The sequence below is a fragment of the Oncorhynchus masou genome, chromosome 14 (assembly GCF_036934945.1).
Source record: "Oncorhynchus masou masou isolate Uvic2021 chromosome 14, UVic_Omas_1.1, whole genome shotgun sequence".
NCBI lineage: Eukaryota > Metazoa > Chordata > Actinopteri > Salmoniformes > Salmonidae > Oncorhynchus > Oncorhynchus masou.
Genome location: NC_088225.1, coordinates 37,227,230 through 37,253,543, shown reverse-complemented (window position 1 = coordinate 37,253,543; position 26,314 = coordinate 37,227,230). Strand labels below are relative to the sequence as shown.

The window sequence follows — 26,314 nt, the reverse complement described above, 5'->3', positions numbered from 1 at the left end:
ATACAGTACAGAGACAGGACCACTAGGGGTAGAACATGGTGATGATACAGTACAGAGACAGGACCACTAGGGGTAGATGATACAGTACAGAGACAGGACCACTAGGGGTAGAACATGGTGATGATACAGTACAGAGACAGGACCACTAGGAGTAGAACATGGTGATGATACAGTACAGAGACAGGACCACTAGGAGTAGAACATGGTGATGATACAGTACAGAGACAGGACCACTACGGGTAGATGATACAGTACAGAGACAGGACCACCAAGGGTAGATGATACAGTACAGAGACAGGACCACTAGGAGTAGAACATGGTGATGATACAGTACAGAGACAGGACCACTAGGGGTAGAACATGGTGATGATACAGTACAGAGACAGGACCACTAGGGGTAGAACATGGTGATGATACAGTACAGAGACAGGACCACTAGGGGTAGAACATGGTGATGATACAGTACAGAGACAGGACCACTAGGGGTAGAACATGGGGATGATACAGTACAGAGACAGGACCACTAGGGGTAGATGATACAGTACAGAGACAGGACCACTAGGGGTAGAACATGGTGATGATACAGTACAGAGACAGGACCACTAGGGGTAGATGATACAGTACAGAGACAGGACCACTAGGGGTAGAACATGGTGATGATACAGTACAGAGACAGGACCACTAGGGGTAGATGATACAGTACAGAGACAGGACCACTAGGGGTAGAACATGGTGATGATACAGTACAGAGACAGGACCACTAGGGGTAGATGATACAGTACAGAGACAGGACCACTAGGGGTAGATGATACAGTACAGAGACAGGACCACTAGGGGTAGAACATGGTGATGATACAGTACAGAGACAGGACCACTAGGGGTAGAACATGAGACAGGACCACTAGGGGTAGAACATGATGATACAGTACAGAGACAGGACCACTAGGGGTAGAACATGGTGATGATACAGTACAGAGACAGGACCACTAGGGGTAGAACATGGTGATGATACAGTACAGAGACAGGACCACTAGGAGTAGAACATGTTGATGATACAGTACAGAGACAGGACCACTAGGGGTAGAACATGGTGATGATACAGTACAGAGACAGGACCACTAGGGGTAGATGATACAGTACAGAGACAGGACCACTAGGGGTAGAACATGGTGATGATACAGTACAGAGACAGGACCACTAGGAGTAGAACATGGTGATGATACAGTACAGAGACAGGACCACTAGGAGTAGAACATGGTGATGATACAGTACAGAGACAGGACCACTAGGGGTAGATGATACAGTACAGAGACAGGACCACTAGGGGTAGATGATACAGTACAGAGACAGGACCACTAGGGGTAGAACATGGTGATGATACAGTACAGAGACAGGACCACTAGGGGTAGAACATGGTGATGATACAGTACAGAGACAGGACCACTAGGGGTAGAACATGGTAATGATACAGTACAGAGACAGGACCACTAGGGGTAGAACATGGTGATGATACAGTACAGAGACAGGACCACTAGGGGTAGAACATGGTGATGATACAGTACAGAGACAGGACCACTAGGGGAAGAACATGGTGATGATACAGTACAGAGACAGGACCACTAGGGGTAGATGATACAGTACAGAGACAGGACCACTAGGGGTAGAACATGGTGATGATACAATACAGAGACAGGACCACTAGGGGTAAAACATGGTGATGATACAGTACAGAGACAGGACCACTAGGGGTAGAACATGGGGATGATACAGTACAGAGACAGGACCACTAGGGGTAGATGATACAGTACAGAGACAGGACCACTAGGGGTAGAACATGGTGATGATACAGTACAGAGACAGGACCACTAGGGGTAGAACATGGTGATGATACAGTACAGAGACAGGACCACTAGGGAACATGGTGATGATACAGTACAGAGACAGGACCACTAGGGGTAGAACATGGTGATGATACAGTACAGAGACAGGACCACTAGGGGTAGAACATGGTGATGATACAGTACAGAGACAGGACCACTAGGGGTAGATGATACAGTACAGAGACAGGACCACTAGGGGTAGATGATACAGTACAGAGACAGGACCACTAGGGGTAGAACATGGTGATGATACAGTACAGAGACAGGACCACTAGGGGTAGAACATGGTGATGATACAGTACAGAGACAGGACCACTAGGAGTAGATGATACAGTACAGAGACAGGACCACTAGGAGTAGAACATGGTGATGATACAGTACAGAGACAGGACCACTAGGGGTAGAACATGGTGATGATACAGTACAGAGACAGGACCACTAGGGGAAGATGATACAGTACAGAGACAGGACCACTAGGAGTAGAACATGGTGATGATACAGTACAGAGACAGGACCACTAGGGGTAGATGATACAGTACAGAGACAGGACCACTAGGGGTAGATGATACAGTACAGAGACAGGACCACTAGGGGTAGATGATACAGTACAGAGACAGGACCACTAGGGGTAGAACATGGTGATGATACAGTACAGAGACAGGACCACTAGGGGTAGAACATGGTGATGATACAGTACAGAGACAGGACCACTAGGGGTAGAACATGGTGATGATACAGTACAGAGACAGGACCACTAGGGGTAGAACATGGTGATGATACAGTACAGAGACAGGACCACTAGGGGTAGAACATGGTGATGATACAGTACAGAGACAGGACCACTAGGGGTAGATGATACAGTACAGAGACAGGACCACTAGGGGTAGAACATGGTGATGATACAGTACAGAGACAGGACCACTAGGGGTAGAACATGGTGATGATACAGTACAGAGACAGGACCACTAGGGGTAGAACATGGTGATGATACAGTACAGAGACAGGACCACTAGGGGTAGAACATGGTGATGATACAGTACAGAGACAGGACCACTAGGGGTAGAACATGGTGATGATACAGTACAGAGACAGGACCACTAGGGGTAGATGATACAGTACAGAGACAGGACCACTAGGGGTAGAACATGGTGATGATACAGTACAGAGACAGGACCACTAGGGGTAGAACATGGTGATGATACAGTACAGAGACAGGACCACTAGGGGTAGAACATGGTGATGATACAGTACAGAGACAGGACCACTAGGGGTAGATGATACAGTACAGAGACAGGACCACTAGGGGTAGAACATGGTGATGATACAGTACAGAGACAGGACCACTAGGGGTAGATGATACAGTACAGAGACAGGACCACTAGGGGTAGAACATGGTGATGATACAGTACAGAGACAGGACCACTAGGGGTAGAACATGGTGATGATACAGTACAGAGACAGGACCACTAGGGGTAGAACATGGTGATGATACAGTACAGAGACAGGACCACTAGGGGTAGAACATGGTGATGATACAGTACAGAGACAGGACCACTAGGGGTAGAACATGGTGATGATACAGTACAGAGACAGGACCACTAGGGGTAGAACATGGTGATGTGTGACTCCTCAGCCTTAAGTGTCCCTCTTGCGTCGCCTCATTAGCTGGTTTCTGAGGTGGAGCGATCGGCTAAGAGGCTCGAGGAGGGCGGTCAGGTGTGGTTGTGAGGCGGAGGTCCTGAGTTCACACCAGATTTAGTACTTTCTAAGCAAGCAGAATGATGTCCTTTACTCAGGCAACACTGTGTGTGTGTGTGTGTGTGTGTGTGTGTGTGTGTGTGTGTGTGTGTGTGTGTGTGTGTGTGTGTGTGTGTGTGTGTGTGAAGTCATCTTTGTGTTTGAGGGGAAACATTTAAGTCCTCCTTAATCCCACTCTACTGGGCTTCTGTAAAGTTCTCACTCCCTCTATCTTAACCTTCCCCTCTCAACATGTTGTCTATTCAGTCAGGCATGGTACACTGACCCCCACACACGCACGCACGCACACGCGCGCACGCACGCACGCACACACACACACACACACACAGACACACACACACACACACACACACACAGACACACACACACACACACACACACACACACACAGACTCTAACTGGAACTAGAAGCACAAGCGTTTCGCTACACTCGCATTAACATCTGCTATGTGACAAATAAAATTTGATTTGATTTAAAAGCTTAGTATCCATCTGTTAAACCGCAGGAGAGGAGAGAGGGGAAACAGAGGAGAGGAGAGAACAGGGGAGGGATAGAGAAAATAGGAGGATGACGAAGAGGAGAGGAAAAGGGGGAGGAAGAGGAGAGATATCATGTTCCATGTGGAAAAGGACCTTTCAACATGATGGTTTGTCTAAACAGAGAATGTTGTTGTTCCATGAGGGGAGGCTTTGACCACTGTGTATTAGTGAGACCAGAACCAGCAGTCCGGCGGAACCCGACAGTGTTCCATCAGAATCATCCATGTTATGTAGTGGGTGAGACCAGAACCAGCAGTCCGGCGGAACCTGACAGTGTTCCATCAGAATCATCCATGTTATGAAGTGGGTGAGACCAGAACCAGCAGTCCAGCGGAACCCGACAGTGTTCCATCAGAATCATCCATGTTATGTAGTGGGTGAGACCAGAACCAGCAGTCCAGCGGAACCCGACAGTGTTCCATCAGAATCATCCATGTTATGTAGTGGGTGAGACCAGAACCAGCAGTCTGGCGGAACCCGACAGTGTTCCATCAGAATCATCCATGTTATGTAGTGGGTGAGACCAGAACCAGCAGTCCGGCGGAACCCGACAGTGTTCCATTAGAATCATCCATGTTATGAAGTGGATGAGACCAGAACCAGCAGTCCGGCGGAACCCGACAGTGTTCCATCAGAATCATCCATGTTATGTAGTGGGTGAGACCAGAACCAGCAGTCCGGCGGAACCCGACAGTGTTCCATTAGAATCATCCATGTTATGTAGTGGGTGAGACCAGAACCAGCAGTCCGGCGGAACCCGACAGTGTTCTATCAGAATCATCCATGTTATGTAGTGGGTGAGACCAGAACCAGCAGTCCGGCGGAACCCAACAGTGTTCCATCAGAATCATCCATGTTATGTAGTGGGTGAGACCAGAACCAGCAGTCCGGCGGAACCCGACAGTGTTCCATCAGAATCATCCATGTTATGTAGTGGGTGAGACCAGAACCAGCAGTCCGGCGGAACCCGACAGTGTTCCATCAGAATCATCCATGTTATGTAGTGGGTGTATTGGAGCTGCCACGTACTTTCCAGACGGAGCCTGTTTTGATTTGGCTCAGAGTTTCCACACTATTAGCAGCACCACTGACCGTCCAGCTGTGTTCTGTGTCCTCTGGGACAACAACAGATACTAGTGATGGAGACGGACCAGCTGAGAGGGACATTAACCAGTAACTCTACACATACAGGACACAGCACTACCTCCTGTGCCATTAAGACCTGGACCTCATAGTATGACACAACAAGACTTGGTCCTTATAGTATGACACGAGTACAACAGAACAAGACCTGGACCTCATAGTATGACACGAGTACAACACAACAAGACTTGGTCCTTATACTATGACACGAGTACAACACAACAAGACCTGGACCTTATAGTATGACACGAGTACAACACAACAAGACCTGGTCCTTATAGTATGACACGAGTACAACACAACAAGACCTGGTCCTTATAGTATGACACGAGTACAACACAACAAGACCTGGTCCTCTGCTCTCATCCTTCTAGACCTATCGGCTGCCTTCGATACTGTGAACCATCAGATCCTCCTCTCCACCCTCTCCGAGTTGGGCATCTCCGGCGCGGCCCACGCTTGGATTGCGTCCTACCTGACAGGTCGCTCCTACCAGGTGGCGTGGCGAGAATCTGTCTCCTCGCCACGCGCTCTCACCACTGGTGTCCCCCAGGGCTCTGTTCTAGGCCCTCTCCTATTCTCGCTATACACCAAGTCACTTGGCTCTGTCATAACCTCACATGGTCTCTCCTATCATTGCTATGCAAACGACACACAATTAATCTTCTCCTTTCCCCCTTCTGATGACCAGGTGGCGAATCGCATCTCTGCATGTCTGGCAGACATATCAGTGTGGATGATGGATCACCACCTCAAGCTGAACCTCGGCAAGACGGAGCTGCTCTTCCTCCCGGGGAAGGACTGCCCGTTCCATGATCTCGCCATCACGGTTGACAACTCCATTGTGTCCTCCTCCCAGAGCGCTAAGAACCTTGGCGTGATCCTGGACAACACCCTGTCGTTCTCAACTAACATCAAGGCGGTGGCCCGTTCCTGTAGGTTCATGCTCTACAACATCCGCAGAGTACGACCCTGCCTCACACAGGAAGCGGCGCAAGTCCTAATCCAGGCACTTGTCATCTCCCGTCTGGATTACTGCAACTCGCTGTTGGCTGGGCTCCCTGCCTGTGCCATTAAACCCCTACAACTCATCCAGAACGCCGCAGCCCGTCTGGTGTTCAACCTTCCCAAGTTCTCTCACGTCACCCCGCTCCTCCGCTCTCTCCACTGGCTTCCAGTTGAAGCTCGCATCCGCTACAAGACCATGGTGCTTGCCTACGGAGCTGTGAGGGGAACGGCACCGCAGTACCTCCAGGCTCTGATCAGGCCCTACACCCAAACAAGGGCACTGCGTTCATCCACCTCTGGCCTGCTCGCCTCCCTACCACTGAGGAAGTACAGTTCCCGCTCAGCCCAGTCAAAACTGTTCGCTGCTCTGGACCCCCAATGGTGGAACAAACTCCCTCACGACGCCAGGACAGCGGAGTCAATCACCACCTTCCGGAGACACCTGAAACCCCACCTCTTCAAGGAATACCTAGGATAGGATAAAGTAATCCTTCTCACCCCCCCCTTAAATGATTTAGATGCACTATTGTAAAGTGGCTGTTCCACTGGATGTCAGAAGGTGAATTCACCAATTTGTAACTCGCTCTGGATAAGAGCGTCTGCTAAATGACTTAAATGTAAACGTTATAGTATGACACGAGTACAACACAACAAGACCTGGTCCTTATTGTATGACACGAGTACAACACAACAAGACCTGGTCCTTATAGTATGACACGAGTATAACACAACAAGACCTGGTCCTTATAGTATGACACGAGTACAACAGAACAAGACCTGGTCCTTAGAGTATGACACGAGTACAACAGAACAAGACCTTGTCCTTACAAGTACAACACAACAAGACCTGGTCCTTATAGTATAACACGAGTACAACAGAACAAGACCTTGTCCTTACAAGTACAACACAACAAGACCTTGTCCTTACAAGTACAACACAACAAGACCTGGTCCTTATAGTATGACACGAGTACAACACAACAAGACCTGGTCCTTATAGTATGACACGAGTACAACACAACAAGACCTGGTCCTTATAGTATGACAAGTACAACACAACAAGACCTGGTCCTTATAGTATGACACGAGTACAACACAACAAGACCTGGTCCTTATAGTATGACACGAGTACAACACAACAAGGCCTGGTCCTTATAGTATGACACGAGTACAACACAACAACACCTGGTCCTTATAGTATGACACGAGTACAACACAACAAGACCTGGTCCTTATAGTATGACACGAGTACAACACAACAAGACCTGGACCTGGTCCTTATAGTATGACACGACAAGTACAACAGAACAAGACCTGGTCCTTATAGTATGACACAACAACACAACAAGACCTGGTCCTTATAGTATGACACGAGTACAACACAACAAGACCTGGTCCTTATAGTATGACACGAGTACAACACAACAAGACCTGGTCCTTATAGTATGACACGAGTACAACACAACAAGACCTGGTCCTTATAGTATGACACGAGTACAACACAACAAGACCTGGTCCTTATAGTATGACACAACAAGACCTGGACCTCATAGTATGACACAAGTACAACAGAACAAGACCTGGTCCTTATAGTATGACACAACAACAAGACCTGGACCTATAGTATGACAACACAAACAAGACCTGGTCCTTATAGTATGACACAAGAGTACAACACAACAAGACCTGGTCCTTATAGTATGACACGAACAAGTACAACACAACAAGACCTGGTCCTTATAGTATGACACGAGTACAACACAACAAGACCTGGTCCTTATAGTATGACACGAGTACAACACAAAGAGACCTGGACCTTATAGTATGACACGAGTACAACACAACAAGACCTGGTCCTTATAGTATGACACGAGTACAACACAACAAGACCTGGTCCTTATAGTATGACACGAGTACAACACAACAAGACCTGGTCCTTATAGTATGACACGAGTACAACAGAACAAGACCTGGTCCTTATAGTATGACACAACAAGACCTGGACCTCATAGTATGACACGAGTACAACAGAACAAGACCTGGTCCTTATAGTATGACACAACAAGACCTGGACCTCATAGTATGACACGAGTACAACACAACAAGACCTGGTCCTTATAGTATGACACGAGTACAACACAACAAGACCTGGTCCTTATAGTATGACACGAGTACAACACAACAAGACCTGGACCTCATAGTATGACACGAGTACACTTTCTAACTTCAGACACTTATCTACAGTGCCTTCGAAAAGTATTCAGGCCCCTTGACTTTTTCCACATTTTGTTACTTATTCTGAAACTGTTTTTTTTTAACTCATCAATCTACACACAATACCCCATAATGACAAAGTGAAAACAGGTTTTAAGAAATGTTTGCAAATTCATAAAAAGGAAAAAAAACAAAAAAACAAAACAGAAATACCTTATTTACATCAGTATTCAGACCCTTTGCTATGAGACTTGAAATTGAGCTCAGGTTCATCCTGTTTCCATTGATCATCCTTGAGATGTTTCTACAACTTGATTGGACCTGTGGTAAATTCAATTGATTGGACATGATTTGGAAAGGCACACACCTGTCTATATAAGGTCCCACAGCTGACAGTGCATGTCAGAGCAAAAACCAAACCATGAGATCGAAGGAATTGTCCATACAGCTCCGAGACAGGATGGTGTCGAGGCACAGATCTGGGGAAGGGTAAAATAATCAAATCTGCAGCATTGAAGGTCCCCAAGAACACGTTGGCCTCAATCATTCTTAAATGGAAGAAGTTTGGAAACACCAAGACTCTTCTGAGAGCTGGCTGCCCGGCCAAACTGAGCAAGCATGGGAGAAGGGCCTTGGTCAGGGAGGAGACCAAGAACCTGATGATCACTCTGACAGAGCTTTAGACTTCCTCTGTGGAGATGGGAGAACCTTCCAGAAGGACAACCATCTCTGCAACACTCCACCAATCAGGCCTGATTGGTAGGGTGGCCAGACAGAAGCCACTCCTCAGTAAAAGGCACATGTCAGCCCGCTTGGAGTTTGCCAAAAGGCAGCTAAAGACTCTCAGACCATGAGAAACAAGATTGTCTTGTCCGATGAAACCAAGATGGAACTCTTTGGCCTGAATGTCAAGTGTCACGTCTGGAGGAAACCTGGCACCATCCCTACAGTGAAGCATGGTGGTGGCAGCATCATGCTGTGGGAATGATTTTCAGAGGGAGGTACTGGGAGACTAGTCAGGATCGAGGCAGCTGAACGGAGCAAAGTACCGAGAGATCCTTGATGAAAACCTGTTCCAGAATGTTCAGGACTTCAGACTGGGGCAAAGGTCCAACACGACAACGACCCTAAGCACACAGCCAAGACAACGCAGGAGTGGCTTCGGGACAAGTCTCTGAATGTCCTTGAGTGGCTCAGCCAGAGCTCAGACTTGAACGCGATCGAACATCTCTGGAGAGACCTAAAAATAGCTGTGCAGCAACGCTCCCCATCCAACCTAACAGAGCTTGAGAGGATCTGTAGAGAAGAATGGGAGAAACTCCCCAAAATACAGGTGTGCCAAGTTTGTAGCGTCATACCCAAGGACACTCCAGGCTGTAATCGCTGCCAAAGGTGCTTCAACAAAGTACTGATTAAAGGGTCTGAATACGTATGTAAATGTGATATTTAACTTTTTTTTCATACATTTTTTTGCTTTGTCATCATGGGGTATTGTGATGTCATTATGGGGTATTGTGATGTCATTATGGGGTATTGTGATGTCATTATTGTGTGTAGATTGACGAGGGGAAAAAAAACTATTTAATCCATTTTAGAATAAGGCTGTAACTTAACAAAATGTGGAGAAAGTCTAGGGGTCTGAATACTTTACGAATGCACTGTACATATAGGCTGCCTCCAAAATGGCCTCAAATTTGCTCCGATCAATGTGGAGCTATATACAAGGAGTACCAGTACCAGATCAATGTGGAGCTATATACAGGAAGTACCAGTACCAGATCAATGTGGAGCTATATACAGGGAGTACCAGTACCAGATCAATGTGGAGCTATATACAGGGAGTACCAGTACCAGATCAATGTGGAGCTATATACAGGGAGTACCAGTACCAGATCAATGTGGAGCTATATACAGGGAGTACCAGTACCAGATCAATGTGGAGCTATATACAGGGAGTACCAGTACCAGATCAATGTGGAGCTATATACAGGGAGTACCAGTGCCAGATCAATGTGGAGCTATATACAGGGAGTACCAGTACCAGATCAATGTGGAGCTATATACAGGGAGTACCAGTACCAGATCAATGTGGAGCTATATACAGGGAGTACCAGTACCAGATCAATGTGGATCTATATAGAGGGAGTACCAGATCAATGTGGAGCTATATACAGGGAGTACCAGTACCAGATCACTGTGGAACTATATACAGGGAATACCAGTACCAGATCAATGTGGAGCTATATACAGGGAGTACCAGTAGCAGATCAATGTGGAGCTATATACAGGGAGTACCAGTACCAGATCAATGTGGAGCGATATACAGGGAGTACCAGTGCCAGATCAATGTGGAGCTATATACAGGGAGTACCAGTACCAGATCAATGTGGAGCTATATACAGGGAGTACCAGTACCAGATCAATGTGGAGCTATATACAGGGAGTACCAGTACCAGATCAATGTGGAGCTATATACAGGGAGTACCAGTACCAGATCAATGTGGAGCTATATACAGGGAGTACCAGTACCAGATCAATGTGGATCTATATACAGGAAGTACCAGTAGCAGATCAAAGTGGAGCTATAAACAGGAAGTACCAGTACCAGATCAATGTGGAGCTATATACAGGGAGTACCAGTACCAGATCAATGTGGAGCTATATACAGGGAGTACCGGTACCATATCAATGTGGAACTATATACAGGGAGTACCAGTACCAGATCAATGTGGAGCTATATACAGGGAGTACCAGTACCAGATCAATGTGGAGCTATATACAGGGAGTACCAGTACCAGATCAATGTGGAGCTATATACAGGGAGTACCAGTACCAGATCAATGTGGAGCTATATACAGGGAGTACCAGTACCAGATCAATGTGGATCTATATACAGGGAGTTCCAGTACCAGATCAATGTGGATCTATATACAGGGAGTACCAGTACCAGATCAATGTGGATCTATATACAGGAAGTACCAGTACCAGATTAATGTGGAGCTATATACAGGGAGTACCAGTACCAGATCAATGTGTAGCTATATACAGGGAGTACCAGTACCAGATCAATGTGGAACTATAACAGGAAGTACCAGTACCAGATAAATGTGTAGCTATATACAGGAAGTACCAGTACCAGATCAATGTGGAGCTATAAACAAGAAGTACCAGTACCAGATTAATGTGGAGCTATATACAGGGAGTACCAGTACCAGATCAATGTGGAACTATATACAGGGAGTACCAGTACCAGATCAATGTGGAGCTATATACAGGGAGTACCAGTACAAGATCAATGTGGAGCTATATACAGGGAGTACCAGTACCAGATCAATGTGGAGCTATATACAGGGAGTACCAGTACCAGATCAATGTGGAGCTATATACAGGGAGTACCAGTACCAGATCAATGTGGACCTATATACAGGGAGTACCAGTACCAGATCAATGTGGATCTATATACAGGGAGTTCCAGATCAATGTGCAGAGGTACGTGGTATTTGAGGTAGATATGTACATGAAGGCAGGGTAAAGTGACTAGGCATCAGGATAGATAATAATAAGGTATTTGAGGTAGATATGTAGATGAAGGCAGGGTAAAGTGACCAGGCATCAGGATAGATAATAATAAGGTATTTGAGGTAGATATGTAGATGAAGTCAGGGTAAAGTGACCAGGCATCAGGATAGATAATAATAAGGTATTTGAGGTAGATATGTAGATGAAGTCAGGGTAAAGTGACTAGGCATCAGGATAGATAATAATAAGGTATTTGAGGTAGATATGTACATGAAGGCAGGGTAAAGTGACCAGGCATCAGGATAGATAATAATAAGGTATTTGAGGTAGATATGTATGAAGAGGTAGATATGTAGATGAAGGCAGGGTAAAGTGACTAGGCATCAGGATAGATAATAATAAGGTATTAGAGGTAGATATGTAGATGAAGGCAGGGTAAAGTGACTAGGCATCAGGATAGATAATAATAAGGTATTAGAGGTAGATATGTAGATGAAGTCAGGGTAAAGTGACTAGGCATCAGGATAGATAATAATAAGGTATTAGAGGTAGATATGTAGATGAAGGCAGGGTAAAGTGACTAGGCATCAGGATAGATAATAATAAGCTATTTGAGGTAGATATGTAGATGAAGGCAGGGTAAAGTGACTAGGCATCAGGATAGATAATAATAAGCTATTTGAGGTAGATATGTAGATGAAGGCAGGGTAAAGTGACTATACATCAGGATATATAATAATAAGGTATTAGAGGTAGATATGTAGATGAAGTCAGGGTAAAGTGACTAGGCATCAGGATAGATAATAATAAGGTATTTGAGGTAGATATGTAGATGAAGGCAGGGTAAAGTGACTATCCAGCATACCAAAATTGGTTCTGTGAAAGTTCCCAGAATGTTCTCGTACCACAAAAACTGCCCAGAAAAAAATTGTGCTGATGACTACAGAATGTTTCTATAAAACATTTGTCTGATGTTGCAAGAACGATCCTTAAAAACATGTAATTGGTTATTTAAGTGTTCCCAGAATGTTTCATTAGGTTGTGGGAACAGTCTGGTGGAAACATTGATATGTTCCCACAACACTAAACCGGTCCAGTCTTGGTTACGGTTGTGTGTGTATAACTAAAGGTTCAAATGTCCTATCAATGAAATCATGTGCAGATTGTCAACATATGAAGTGTACAAATATGGTTGTATTTGTATGATTAAACGCTGTTCAAATGTCCTATGAATGACATTAAAATGCCATGTGTCTCTATATCACCTACAATACAGTCCTGAAATGAGAATTACCATTCAATCTACAATACAGTCCTCAGATGAGAATTACCATTCAATCTACAATACAGTCCTCAGATGAGAATTACCATTCAATCTACAATACAGTCCTCAGATGAGAATTACCATTCAATCTACAATACAGTCTTCAAATGAGAATTACCATTCAATCTACAATACAGTCCTCAGATGAGAATTACCATTCAATCTACAATACAGTCTTCAAATGAGAATTACCATTCAATCTACAATACAGTCCTCAGATGAGAATTACCATTCAATCTACAATACAGTCCTCAGATGAGAATTACCATTCAATCTACAATACAGTCCTCAGATGAGAATTACCATTCAATCTACAATTCAGTCCTCAGATGAGAATTACCATTCAATCTACAATACAGTCTTCAAATGAGAATTGCCATTCAATCTACAATAAAGTCCTCAGATGAGAATTACCATTCAATCTACAATACAGTCTTCAAATGAGAATTACCATTCAATCTACAATACAGTCCTCAGATGAGAATTACCATTCAATCTACAATGCAGTCTTCAAATGAGAATTACCATTCAATCTACAATACAGTCCTCAGATGAGAATTACCATTCAATCTACAATACAGTCTTCAAATGAGAATTACCATTCAATCTACAATACAGTTCTCAGATGAGAATTACCATTCAATCTACAATACAGTCCTCAGATGAGAATTACCATTCAATCTACAATACAGTCCTCAGATGAGAATTACCATTCAATCTACAATACAGTCTTCAAATGAGAATTACCATTCAATCTACAATACAGTCCTCAGATGAGAATTACCATTCAATCTACAATACAGTCTTCAAATGAGAATTACCATTCAATCTACAATACAGTCTTCATGTGTTCCAGTCTGCTTTAAGGAGATATACATCATAATGGAGATGTGTTCCGGTCTGCTTTAAGGAGATATACATCATAATGGAGATGTGTTCTAGTCTGCTTTAAGGAGATATACATCGTAATGGAGATGTGTTCCAGTCTGCTTTAAGGAGATATACATCATAATGGAGATGTGTTCCAGTCTGCTTTAAGGAGATATACATCATAATGGAGATGTGTTCCAGTCTGCTTTAAGGAGATATACATCATAATGGAGATGTGTTCCAGTCTGCTTTAAGGAGATATACATCATAATGGAGATGTGTTCCAGTCTGCTTTAAGGAGATATACATCATAATGGAGATGTGTTCCAGTCTGCTTTAAGGAGATATACATCATAATGGAGATGTGTTCCAGTCTGCTTTAAGGAGATATACATCATAATGGAGATGTGTTCCAGTCTGCTTTAAGGAGATATACATCATAATGGAGATGTGTTCCAGTCTGCTTTAAGGAGATATACATCATAATGGAGATGTGTTCCAGTCTGCTTTAAGGAGATATACATCATAATGGAGATGTGTTCCAGTCTGCTTTAAGGAGATATACATCATAATGGAGATGTGTTCCAGTCTGCTTTAAGGAGATATACATCATAATGGAGATGTGTTCCAGTCTGCTTTAAGGAGATATACATCATAATGGAGATGTGTTCCAGTCTGCTTTAAGGAGATATACATCATAATGGAGATGTGTTCCAGTCTGCTTTAAGGAGATATACATCATAATGGAGATGTGTTCCAGTCTGCTTTAAGGAGATATACATCATAATGGAGATGTGTTCCGGTCTGCTTTAAGGAGATATACATCATAATGGAGATGTGTTCCAGTCTGCTTTAAGGAGATATACATCATAATGGAGATGTGTTCCAGTCTGCTTTAAGGAGATATACATCATAATGGAGATGTGTTCCAGTCTGCTTTAAGGAGATATACATCATAATGGAGATGTGTTCCGGTCTGCTTTAAGGAGATATACATCATAATGGAGATGTGTTCCAGTCTGCTTTAAGGAGATATACATCATAATGGAGATGTGTTCCAGTCTGCTTTAAGGAGATATACATCATAATGGAGATGTGTTCCAGTCTGCTTTAAGGAGATATACATCATAATGGAGATGTGTTCCAGTCTGCTTTAAGGAGATATACATCATAATGGAGATGTGTTCCGAGATGTGTTCCAGTCTGCTTTAAGGAGATATACATCATAATGGAGATGTGTTCCAGTCTGCTTTAAGGAGATATACATCATAATGGAGATGTGTTCCAGTCTGCTTTAAGGAGATATACATCATAATGGAGATGTGTTCCAGTCTGCTTTAAGGAGATATACATCATAATGGAGATGTGTTCCGGTCTGCTTTAAGGAGATATACATCATAATGGAGATGTGTTCCAGTCTGCTTTAAGGAGATATACATCATAATGGAGATGTGTTCCAGTCTGCTTTAAGGAGATATACATCATAATGGAGATGTGTTCCAGTCTGCTTTAAGGAGATATACATCATAATGGAGATGTGTTCCAGTCTGCTTTAAGGAGATATACATCATAATGGAGATGTGTTCCAGTCTGCTTTAAGGAGATATACATCATAATGGAGATGTGTTCCAGTCTGCTTTAAGGAGATATACATCATAATGGAGATGTGTTCCAGTCTGCTTTAAGATGTGTTCCAGTCTGAGATATACATCATAATGGAGATGTGTTCCAGTCTGCTTTAAGGAGATATACATCATAATGGAGATGTGTTCCAGTCTGCTTTAAGGAGATATACATCATAATGGAGATGTGTTCCAGTCTGCTTTAAGGAGATATACATCATAATGGAGATGTGTTCCAGTCTGCTTTAAGGAGATATACATCATAATGGAGATGTGTTCCAGTCTGCTTTAAGGAGATATACATCATAATGGAGATGTGTTCCAGTCTGCTTTAAGGAGATATACATCATAATGGAGATGTGTTCCAGTCTGCTTTAAGGAGATATACATCATAATGGAGATGTGTTCCAGTCTGCTTTAAGGAGATATACATCATAATGGAGATGTGTTCCAGTCTGCTTTAAGGAGATATACATCATAATGGAGATGTGTTCCAGTCTGCTTTAAGGAGATATACATCATAATGGAGATGTGTTCCAGTCTGCTTTAAGGAGATATACATCATAATGGAGATGTGTTCCAGTCTGCTTTAAGGAGATATACATCATAATGGAGATGTGTTCCAGTCTGCTTTAATGAGATATACATCATAATGGAGATGTGTTCCGGTCTGCTTTAATGAGATATACATCATAATGGAGATGTGTTCCAGTCTGCTTTAATGAGATATACATCATAATGGAGATGTGTTCCAGTCTGCTTTAAGGAGATATACATCATAATGGAGATGTGTTCCGGTCTGCTTTAAGGAGATATACATCATAATGGAGATGTGTTCCAGTCTGCTTTAAGGAGATATACATCATAATGGAGATGTGTTCCAGTCTGCTTTAAGGAGATATACATCATAATGGAGATGTGTTCCAGTCTGCTTTAAGGAGATATACATCATAATGGAGATGTGTTCCAGTCTGCTTTAAGGAGATATACATCATAATGGAGATGTGTTCCAGTCTGCTTTAAGGAGATATACATCATAATGGAGATGTGTTCCGGTCTGCTTTAAGGAGATATACATCATAATGGAGATGTGTTCCAGTCTGCTTTAAGGAGATATACATCATAATGGAGATGTGTTCCAGTCTGCTTTAAGGAGATATACATCATAATGGAGATGTGTTCCAGTCTGCTTTAAGGAGATATACATCATAATGGAGATGTGTTCCAGTCTGCTTTAAGGAGATATACATCATAATGGAGATGTGTTCCAGTCTGCTTTAAGGAGATATACATCATAATGGAGATGTGTTCCAGTCTGCTTTAAGGAGATATACATCATAATGGAGATGTGTTCCAGTCTGCTTTAAGGAGATATACATCATAATGGAGATGTGTTCCAGTCTGCTTTAAGGAGATATACATCATAATGGAGATGTGTTCCAGTCTGCTTTAAGGAGATATACATCATAATGGAGATGTGTTCCAGTCTGCTTTAAGGAGATATACATCATAATGGAGATGTGTTCCAGTCTGCTTTAAGGAGATATACATCATAATGGAGATGTGTTCCAGTCTGCTTTAAGGAGATATACATCATAATGGAGATGTGTTCCAGTCTGCTTTAAGGAGATATACATCATAATGGAGATGTGTTCCAGTCTGCTTTAAGGAGATATACATCATAATGGAGATGTGTTCCAGTCTGCTTTAAGGAGATATACATCATAATGGAGATGTGTTCCAGTCTGCTTTAAGGAGATATACATCATAATGGAGATGTGTTCCAGTCTGCTTTAAGGAGATATACATCATAATGGAGATGTGTTCCAGTCTGCTTTAAGGAGATATACATCATAATGGAGATGTGTTCCAGTCTGCTTTAAGGAGATATACATCATAATGGAGATGTGTTCCAGTCTGCTTTAATGAGATATACATCATAATGGAGATGTGTTCCAGTCTGCTTTAAGGAGATATACATCATAATGGAGATGTAGTCCAGTCTGCTTTAAGTAGATATACATCATAATGGAGATGTGTTCCAGTCTGCTTTAAGGAGATATACATCATAATGGAGATGTGTTCCAGTCTGCTTTAAGGAGATATACATCATAATGGAGATGTGTTCCGGTCTGCTTTAAGGAGATATACATCATAATGGAGATGTGTTCCAGTCTGCTTTAAGGAGATATACATCATAATGGAGATGTGTTCCAGTCTGCTTTAAGGAGATATACATCATAATGGAGATGTGTTCCAGTCTGCTTTAAGGAGATATACATCATAATGGAGATGTGTTCCAGTCTGCTTTAAGGAGATATACATCATAATGGAGATGTGTTCCAGTCTGCTTTAAGGAGATATACATCATAATGGAGATGTGTTCCAGTCTGCTTTAAGGAGATATACATCATAATGGAGATGTGTTCCAGTCTGCTTTAAGGAGATATACATCATAATGGAGATGTGTTCCAGTCTGCTTTAAGGAGATATACATCATAATGGAGATGTGTTCCAGTCTGCTTTAAGGAGATATACATCATAATGGAGATGTGTTCCAGTCTGCTTTAAGGAGATATACATCATAATGGAGATGTGTTCCAGTCTGCTTTAAGGAGATATACATCATAATGGAGATGTGTTCCAGTCTGCTTTAAGGAGATATACATCATAATGGAGATGTGTTCCAGTCTGCTTTAAGGAGATATACATCATAATGGAGATGTGTTCCAGTCTGCTTTAAGGAGATATACATCATAATGGAGATGTGTTCCAGTCTGCTTTAAGGAGATATACATCATAATGGAGATGTGTTCCAGTCTGCTTTAAGGAGATATACATCATAATGGAGATGTGTTCCAGTCTGCTTTAAGGAGATATACATCATAATGGAGATGTGTTCCAGTCTGCTTTAAGGAGATATACATCATAATGGAGATGTGTTCCAGTCTGCTTTAAGGAGATATACATCATAATGGAGATGTGTTCCAGTCTGCTTTAAGGAGATATACATCATAATGGAGATGTGTTCCAGTCTGCTTTAAGGAGATATACATCATAATGGAGATGTGTTCCAGTCTGCTTTAAGGAGATATACATCATAATGGAGATGTGTTCCGGTCTGCTTTAAGGAGATATACATCATAATGGAGATGTGTTCCAGTCTGCTTTAAGGAGATATACATCATAATGGAGATGTGTTCCAGTCTGCTTTAAGGAGATATACATCATAATGGAGATGTGTTCCAGTCTGCTTTAAGGAGATATACATCATAATGGAGATGTGTTCCAGTCTGCTTTAAGGAGATATACATCATAATGGAGATGTGTTCCAGTCTGCTTTAAGGAGATATACATCATAATGGAGATGTGTTCCAGGAGATCTGCTTTAAGGAGATATACATCATAATGGAGATGTGTTCCAGTCTGCTTTAAGGAGATATACATCATAATGGAGATGTGTTCCAGTCTGCTTTAAGGAGATATACATCATAATGGAGATGTGTTCCAGTCTGCTTTAAGGAGATATACATCATAATGGAGATGTGTTCCAGTCTGCTTTAAGGAGATATACATCATAATGGAGATGTGTTCCAGTCTGCTTTAAGGAGATATACATCATAATGGAGATGTGTTCCAGTCTGCTTTAAGGAGATATACATCATAATGGAGATGTGTTCCAGTCTGCTTTAAGGAGATATACATCATAATGGAGATGTGTTCCAGTCTGCTTTAAGGAGATATACATCATAATGGAGATGTGTTCCAGTCTGCTTTAAGGAGATATACATCATAATGGAGATGTGTTCCAGTCTGCTTTAAGGAGATATACATCATAATGGAGATGTGTTCCAGTCTGCTTTAAGGAGATATACATCATAATGGAGATGTGTTCCAGTCTGCTTTAAGGAGATATACATCATAATGGAGATGTGTTCCAGTCTGCTTTAAGGAGATATACATCATAATGGAGATGTGTTCCAGTCTGCTTTAAGGAGATATACATCATAATGGAGATGTGTTCCAGTCTGCTTTAAGGAGATATACATCATAATGGAGATGTGTTCCATAATGTCTGCTTTAAGGAGATATACATCATAATGGAGATGTGTTCCAGTCTGCTTTAAGGAGATATACATCATAATGGAGATGTGTTCCAGTCTGCTTTAAGGAGATATACATCATAATGGAGATGTGTCCAGTCTGCTTTAAGGAGATATACATCATAATGGAGATGTGTTCCAGTCTGCTTTAAGGAGATATACATCATAATGGAGATGTGTTCCAGTCTGCTTTAAGGAGATATACATCATAATGGAGATGTGTTCCAGTCTGCTTTAAGGAGATATACATCATAATGGAGATGTGTTCCAGTCTGCTTTAAGGAGATATACATCATAATGGAGATGTGTTCCAGTCTGCTTTAAGGAGATATACATCATAATGGAGATGTGTTCCGGTCTGCTTTAAGGAGATATACATCATAATGGAGATGTGTTCCGGTCTGCTTTAAGGAGATATACATCATAATGGAGATGTGTTCCAGTCTGCTTTAAGGAGATATACATCATAATGGAGATGTGTTCCAGTCTGCTTTAAGGAGATATACATCATAATGGAGATGTGTTCCGTTCTGCTTTAAGGAGATATACATCATAATGGAGATGTGTTCTCTGCTTTAAGGAGATATACATCATAATGGAGATGTGTTCCGGTCTGCTTTAAGGAGATATACATCATAATGGAGATGTGTTCCGGTCTGCTTTAAGGAGATATACATCATAATGGAGATGTGTTCCGGTCTGCTTTATAGGAGATATAGATATACATCATAATGGAGATGTGTTCCGGTCTGCTTTAAGGAGATATACATCATAATGGAGATGTGTTCCGGTCTGCTTTAAGGAGATATACATCATAATGGAGATGTGTTCCGGTCTGCTTTAAGGAGATATACATCATAATGGAGATGTGTTCCAGTCTGCTTTAAGGAGATATACATCATAATGGAGATGTGTTCCAGTCTGCTTTAAGGAGATATACATCATAATGGAGATGTGTTCCAGTCTGCTTTAAGGAGATATACATCATAATGGAGATGTGTTCCGGTCTGCTTTAAGGAGATATACATCATAATGGAGATGTGTTCCAGTCTGCTTTAAGGAGATATACATCATTATGGAGATGTGTTCCAGTCTGCTTTAAGGAGATATACATCATAATGGAGATGTGTTCCAGTCTGCTTTAAGGAGATATACATCATAATGGAGATGTGTCCCGGTCTGCTTTAATGGCGACCATGTTCTGTGTATGTTTGGTGGCACGTTGATGCAATATTTTCCTAAACCACAGAAAACTGATCACATGAATATTATTGAAATGTGTCTGGAACATTTAGTACCTTAAGTTCTGGGTAAGTTCTATTTGACATTTAGAGAATGGTCTCTTGGAAACATTCCTTGCACCCCATGTGAACATTCCTATGAAATTGTTAGTTCATGACCTATGTGGTCGGCAGGTAACCTGGCGGTTAAGAGCGTTGGGGCCAGTAACCATGAAAATTTAAAATGCCTACCTTGCACTCTCTTTAGCCCCTGTCTCTGGACCGCCACAGGTAGAGGTGAGGAAACACGCTCCTGATGCATCATCATCATCGGTGGTGGGCTCTCCTTCTTCACGCCGTTGCTAAGGGCAACCCCGCTCAGAACACTGGCGGCGCTTGGAAACCTGGTGGTCGTTATGGCGTCGGGACTGGAGAAGGAAGCGATCCTCTGCAGAATGGAACCCACGCTTTCTCTCTCTGACATCATGTCCTGTGGCTGGGTGTGCTCCAGTGACAGGGGGGTGGATGGGGCCAGGTGTCCTACCTGAGGTCTGGGGGAGAGCAGGTTGAGCTGGGGGGTCTGGGCGGGGGACAGGGGGACAGGGGACTGGCTCACCTTAGGGACAGGCTTGGCCCCCGGGGGGGAGGTAGGTGGGGGAGAGCGGGGGAGGGAGGGGTTGATGTTGTTGTAGGAGACGTGGTGTTTGGCGGCGGGAAGAGGAGTGAGGTCACCACCGGAGCTGTCCAGACTGCTGAGGGATGGGCTAGCTGAGACAGAGAGGCTGCTGGGATAGTGTGCTCTGGGTGGAGGTTTAGGGGGGTCAGACGAGGGGGGAGGATGGGGGCTGGGCTGGAGCGTCTTCACCCCCACCAGACTGTCTAGATCCAGGGGGAACTTGTTGAGACGCTGGGTCTCTTTGGGTTTGGGCTGGGCCTGGTAGCTGTTGTGGTTCTGATTGGGAGAGTAGCATCCTTCCTTCCCAAAGGGACTGGTGTTATAATGCCGCTGGGATCCGCCATTCAAACCCACATTGGCGTTGCCATACCTCACCCCTCCACCTCCTGCCCCCCGCACTCCCATCACCCCGCCTCCTCCTTCCCCGATCTGGAGGTCCAGACTGGGCATGGATCCGTGGCTGACCCCCCTGGGCTCTGGAGCTCCCAGCCCCATAGGCCCCTCTAGCTCAGAGTGAAACACACTCCCATGGGAAGAGAACTTCTTCCCCATCCCCAGGCCCAGGCCACGCTGCAGTCCAGGAGGCTGCTCCATCTGTGGGCTAGTGGAGTAGGACAGAGACCCTGGCTGCTGCCCATGACGCTGCTCCATCTGTGGGCTAGTGGAGTAGGACAGAGACCCTGGCTGCTGCCCATGACGCTGCTCCATCTGTGGGCTAGTGGAGTAGGACAGAGACCCTGGCTGCTGCCCATGACGCTGCTCCATCTGTGGGCTAGTGGAGTAGGACAGAGACCCTGGCTGCTGCTCCATCTGTGGGCTAGTGGAGTAGGACAGAGACCCTGGCTGCTGCCCAGGGCGCTGCTCCATCTGTGGGCTAGTGGAGTAGGACAGAGACCCTGGCTGCTGCCCAGGGCGCTGCTCCATCTGTGGGCTAGTGGAGTAGGACAGAGACCCTGGCTTGCCCAGAGTTACCCCTCCTCCACCTTCTCCTCCGCCTCCCTGGATGGAATAGTCCAGACTAGAAGAGGAGCTATGGAGACTATCATTATCACTGCCTGGGCCAGAGAGAGAGGAGGAGAAACCTTTAGGGTTAAACTTGTTCTGGAAGGAAGAGGCCCTGGTGATGCCTCCGGAGCTCCCTCCATTGTTGTTGATGGTGGGTCTGTTCGTGGCTCTGTTGAAGGAGAGACTGGAGACCATGCGGGACTTGAATACAGGGCTCTGGGCAGGGCTGGGGTTGGTACCAAGACTGATCCGGGAGCGGAAGGCAGGGGAGCCGTGGTTGGAGGTGGGGAACCCTCGACCCTCGTTGGTCTTGTTGAGGAGGGAGGTGGAGGAGAGGGGGGAGGGAACGGGGGAGGAGGGGGAGAAGGGAGGAAGCTCGTCCACATCGTCGACGTCGAAGGATCTTTTTAAAGCTGTAGAGGAGAGAGAAGGAGATATGGGCAGAGGTAGAGGGGGGTGGGGGGTGGAGAAAGGGAGGGGGAGAGGAGGAAGAGGAAGGGGGTGAGGGGTAAAGAGGGGGGAGGGTTAATAAGTGAGTTAGTTCATAACAGTTGAGTTGAATAGTTGAGCTTTAACAAAATAAATACACTTACTAACTGTTCTTATTTAAGTTACACTACTTTATTTCACCTTAATTTAACCAGGTAGAATAGTTGAGAACACCTTTATTTAACCAGGTAGAATAGTTGAGAACAAGTTCTCATTTACAATTGCAACCTGGCCAAGATAAAGCAAAGCAGTGCGACACAAACAACGACACAGAGTTACACTGAAACAAGCGTACAGTCAATAACACAATAGAAAAGTCTATATACAGTGTGTGCAAATGAGGTAAGATAAGGGAGGTAAGGCAATAAATAGGCCAATAGTGGTGAAATAATTACAATTTAGCAATTAAAACACTGGAGTGATAAGATGTGCAGAAGATGAATGTGCAAGTAGAGATACTGGGGTGCAAAGGAGCGAGAATTGAGAGGGGAGGTTGGAGGGGTTGTTTTGTGAAGGCTTTATGTTATACTAAATATTGTCGTCCATGTTTTAAGGCTCCATGGGATGTCTATCGGTGATGATCCAATCGGCGGGAATCCGTTGCTTAATGTACAAGGTGATAAAGACATGTTATTCCCTGAGAGACTACAACTCGGTGTGCTGCGGTGCTTTCTGATCTGGCCCGTCCCAAGATGGGCTTTTCTGAAAGGGACACCAACCCCTCTGGTGGGAAAAACTGAAAGACCTGACTCAATGGCTTCAAGTGAATCCTCTATCAACATGACTTAGACCGTGGAGTTGTTCGTGATGTTCTCTTAATGAGCTACATGACCATGGAGTTGTTTGTGATGTTCTCTTAACGAGCTACATGACCATGGAGTTGTTCGTGATGTTCTCTTAACGAGCTACATGACCATGGAGTTGTTCGTGATGTTCTCTTAACGAGCTACATGACCATGGAGTTGTTCGTGATGTTCTCTTAACGAGCTACATGGTGAAATTCAACACCGTATTTCAACTGGAATATAGTGAAGAGGATTCAAAACGTAGAGTCGGATTTAGTCAGAAGCTCAGCTGTAGCCGATGCACGAAGAGGGCAGATGACAAATATGGTGCTTAGTAAGTTATTTATCCTGCAAACTACCTGGCTAGCTCGCTAAGTTAGTTATTTATCCTGCAAACTACCTGGCTACCTAGCTAAGTTAGTTATTTTCCCTGCAAGCTACCTGGCTAGCTCGCTAAGTTAGTTATTTATCCTGCAAACTACCTGGCTAGCTAGCTAAGTTAGTTATTTTTCCTGCAAGCTACCTGGCTAGCTAGCTAAGTTAGTCATGTCTCATACAAGCTACCTGGCTAGCTAGCTAAGTTAGTTATGTTTCATACAAGCTACCTGGCTAGCTAGCTAAATTAGTTATTTTTCCTGCAAGCTACCTGGCTAGCTAGCTAAGTTAGTTATGTTTCATACAAGCTACCTGGCTAGCTAGCTAAGTTAGTTATGTTTCATACAAGCTACCTGGCTAGCTAGCTAAGTAAGTTATGTTTCATACAAGCTACCTAGCTAGCTAGCTAAGTTAGTTATGTTTCATACAAGCTACCTGGCTAGCTAGCTAAGTTAGTTATGTTTCATACAAGCTACCTGGCTAGCTAGCTAAGTTAGTTATTTTTCATACAAGCTACCTGGCTAGCTAGCTAAGTTAGTTATGTTTCATACAAGCTACCTGGCTAGCTAGCTAAATTAGTTATTTTTCCTGCAAGCTACCTGGCTAGCTAGCTAAGTTAGTTATGTTTCATACGAGCTACCTGGCTAGCTCGCTAAGTTAGTTATGTTTCATACAAGCTACCTGGCTAGCTAGCTAAGTTAGTTATGTTTCATACAAGCTACCTGGCTAGCTAGCTAAGTTAGTTATTTTTCATACAAGCTACCTGGCTAGCTAGCTAAGTTAGTTATGTTTCATACAAGCTACCTGGCTAGCTAGCTAAATTAGTTATTTTTCCTGCAAGCTACCTGGCTAGCTAGCTAAGTTAGTTATGTTTCATACGAGCTACCTGGCTAGCTCGCTAAGTTAGTTATGTTTCATACAAGCTACCTGGCTAGCTAGCTAAGTTAGTTATGTTTCATACAAGCTACCTGGCGAGCTAGCTAAGTTAGTTATGTTTCATACAAGCTACCTAGCTAGCTAGCTAAGTTAGTTATGTTTCATACAAGCTACCTGGCTAGCTAGCTAAGTTAGTTATGTTTCATACAAGCTACCTGGCTAGCTAGCTAAGTTAGTTATTTTTCATACAAGCTACCTGGCTAGCTAGCTAAGTTAGTTATGTTTCATACAAGCTACCTGGCTAGCTAGCTAAATTAGTTATTTTTCCTGCAAGCTACCTGGCTAGCTAGCTAAGTTAGTTATGTTTCATACGAGCTACCTGGCTAGCTCGCTAAGTTAGTTATGTTTCATACAAGCTACCTGGCTAGCTAGCTAAGTTAGTTATGTTTCATACAAGCTACCTGGCTAGCTAGCTAAGTTAGTGATGTTTCATACAAGCAACCTGGCTAGCTAGCTAAGTTAGTGATGTTTCATACAAGCTACCTGGCTAGCTAGCTAAGTTAGCTATGTTTCATACAAGCTACCTAGCTAGCTAACTTTAATTTATCTACTGAAACTCATCTACTGAAACTCATTATGTATTGACATATTACTGTACAGTATCTGAATGTCTAACATCTGTTTGATGCTAGAGAGCCCCGTACAGCTGATAAATAAATTTTGTGAATCCATACTGGCAGACAAATTTAGTAAATGTCATCTATTTTTTATTAAATTTAAACTTAATTAAATTTACCAGTCCGTAGATACACCGAATGTCATCATAGGGTGTTTTGTCCGGTGTACGATGCCCAGACACGTTTTGCAATTATGTTTGAAAAACATCTGACTGACCTAGAAATGCCTT

The 26,314-nt window shown here is 43.5% G+C and overlaps 1 protein-coding gene across 1 annotated transcript in view; it reads right to left on the bottom strand.

Moving 5' to 3' along the window:
* Positions 1-26,314, bottom strand: part of LOC135553894 (histone acetyltransferase p300-like) — a 172,106-nt gene that overhangs the window by 77,491 nt on the left and 68,301 nt on the right. The window contains exon 2 of the mRNA XM_064985819.1: positions 21,454-23,295. Coding sequence (XP_064841891.1) covers positions 21,454-23,295 — 1,842 coding nt within the window. The remainder of the gene's footprint in view (positions 1-21,453; positions 23,296-26,314) is intronic.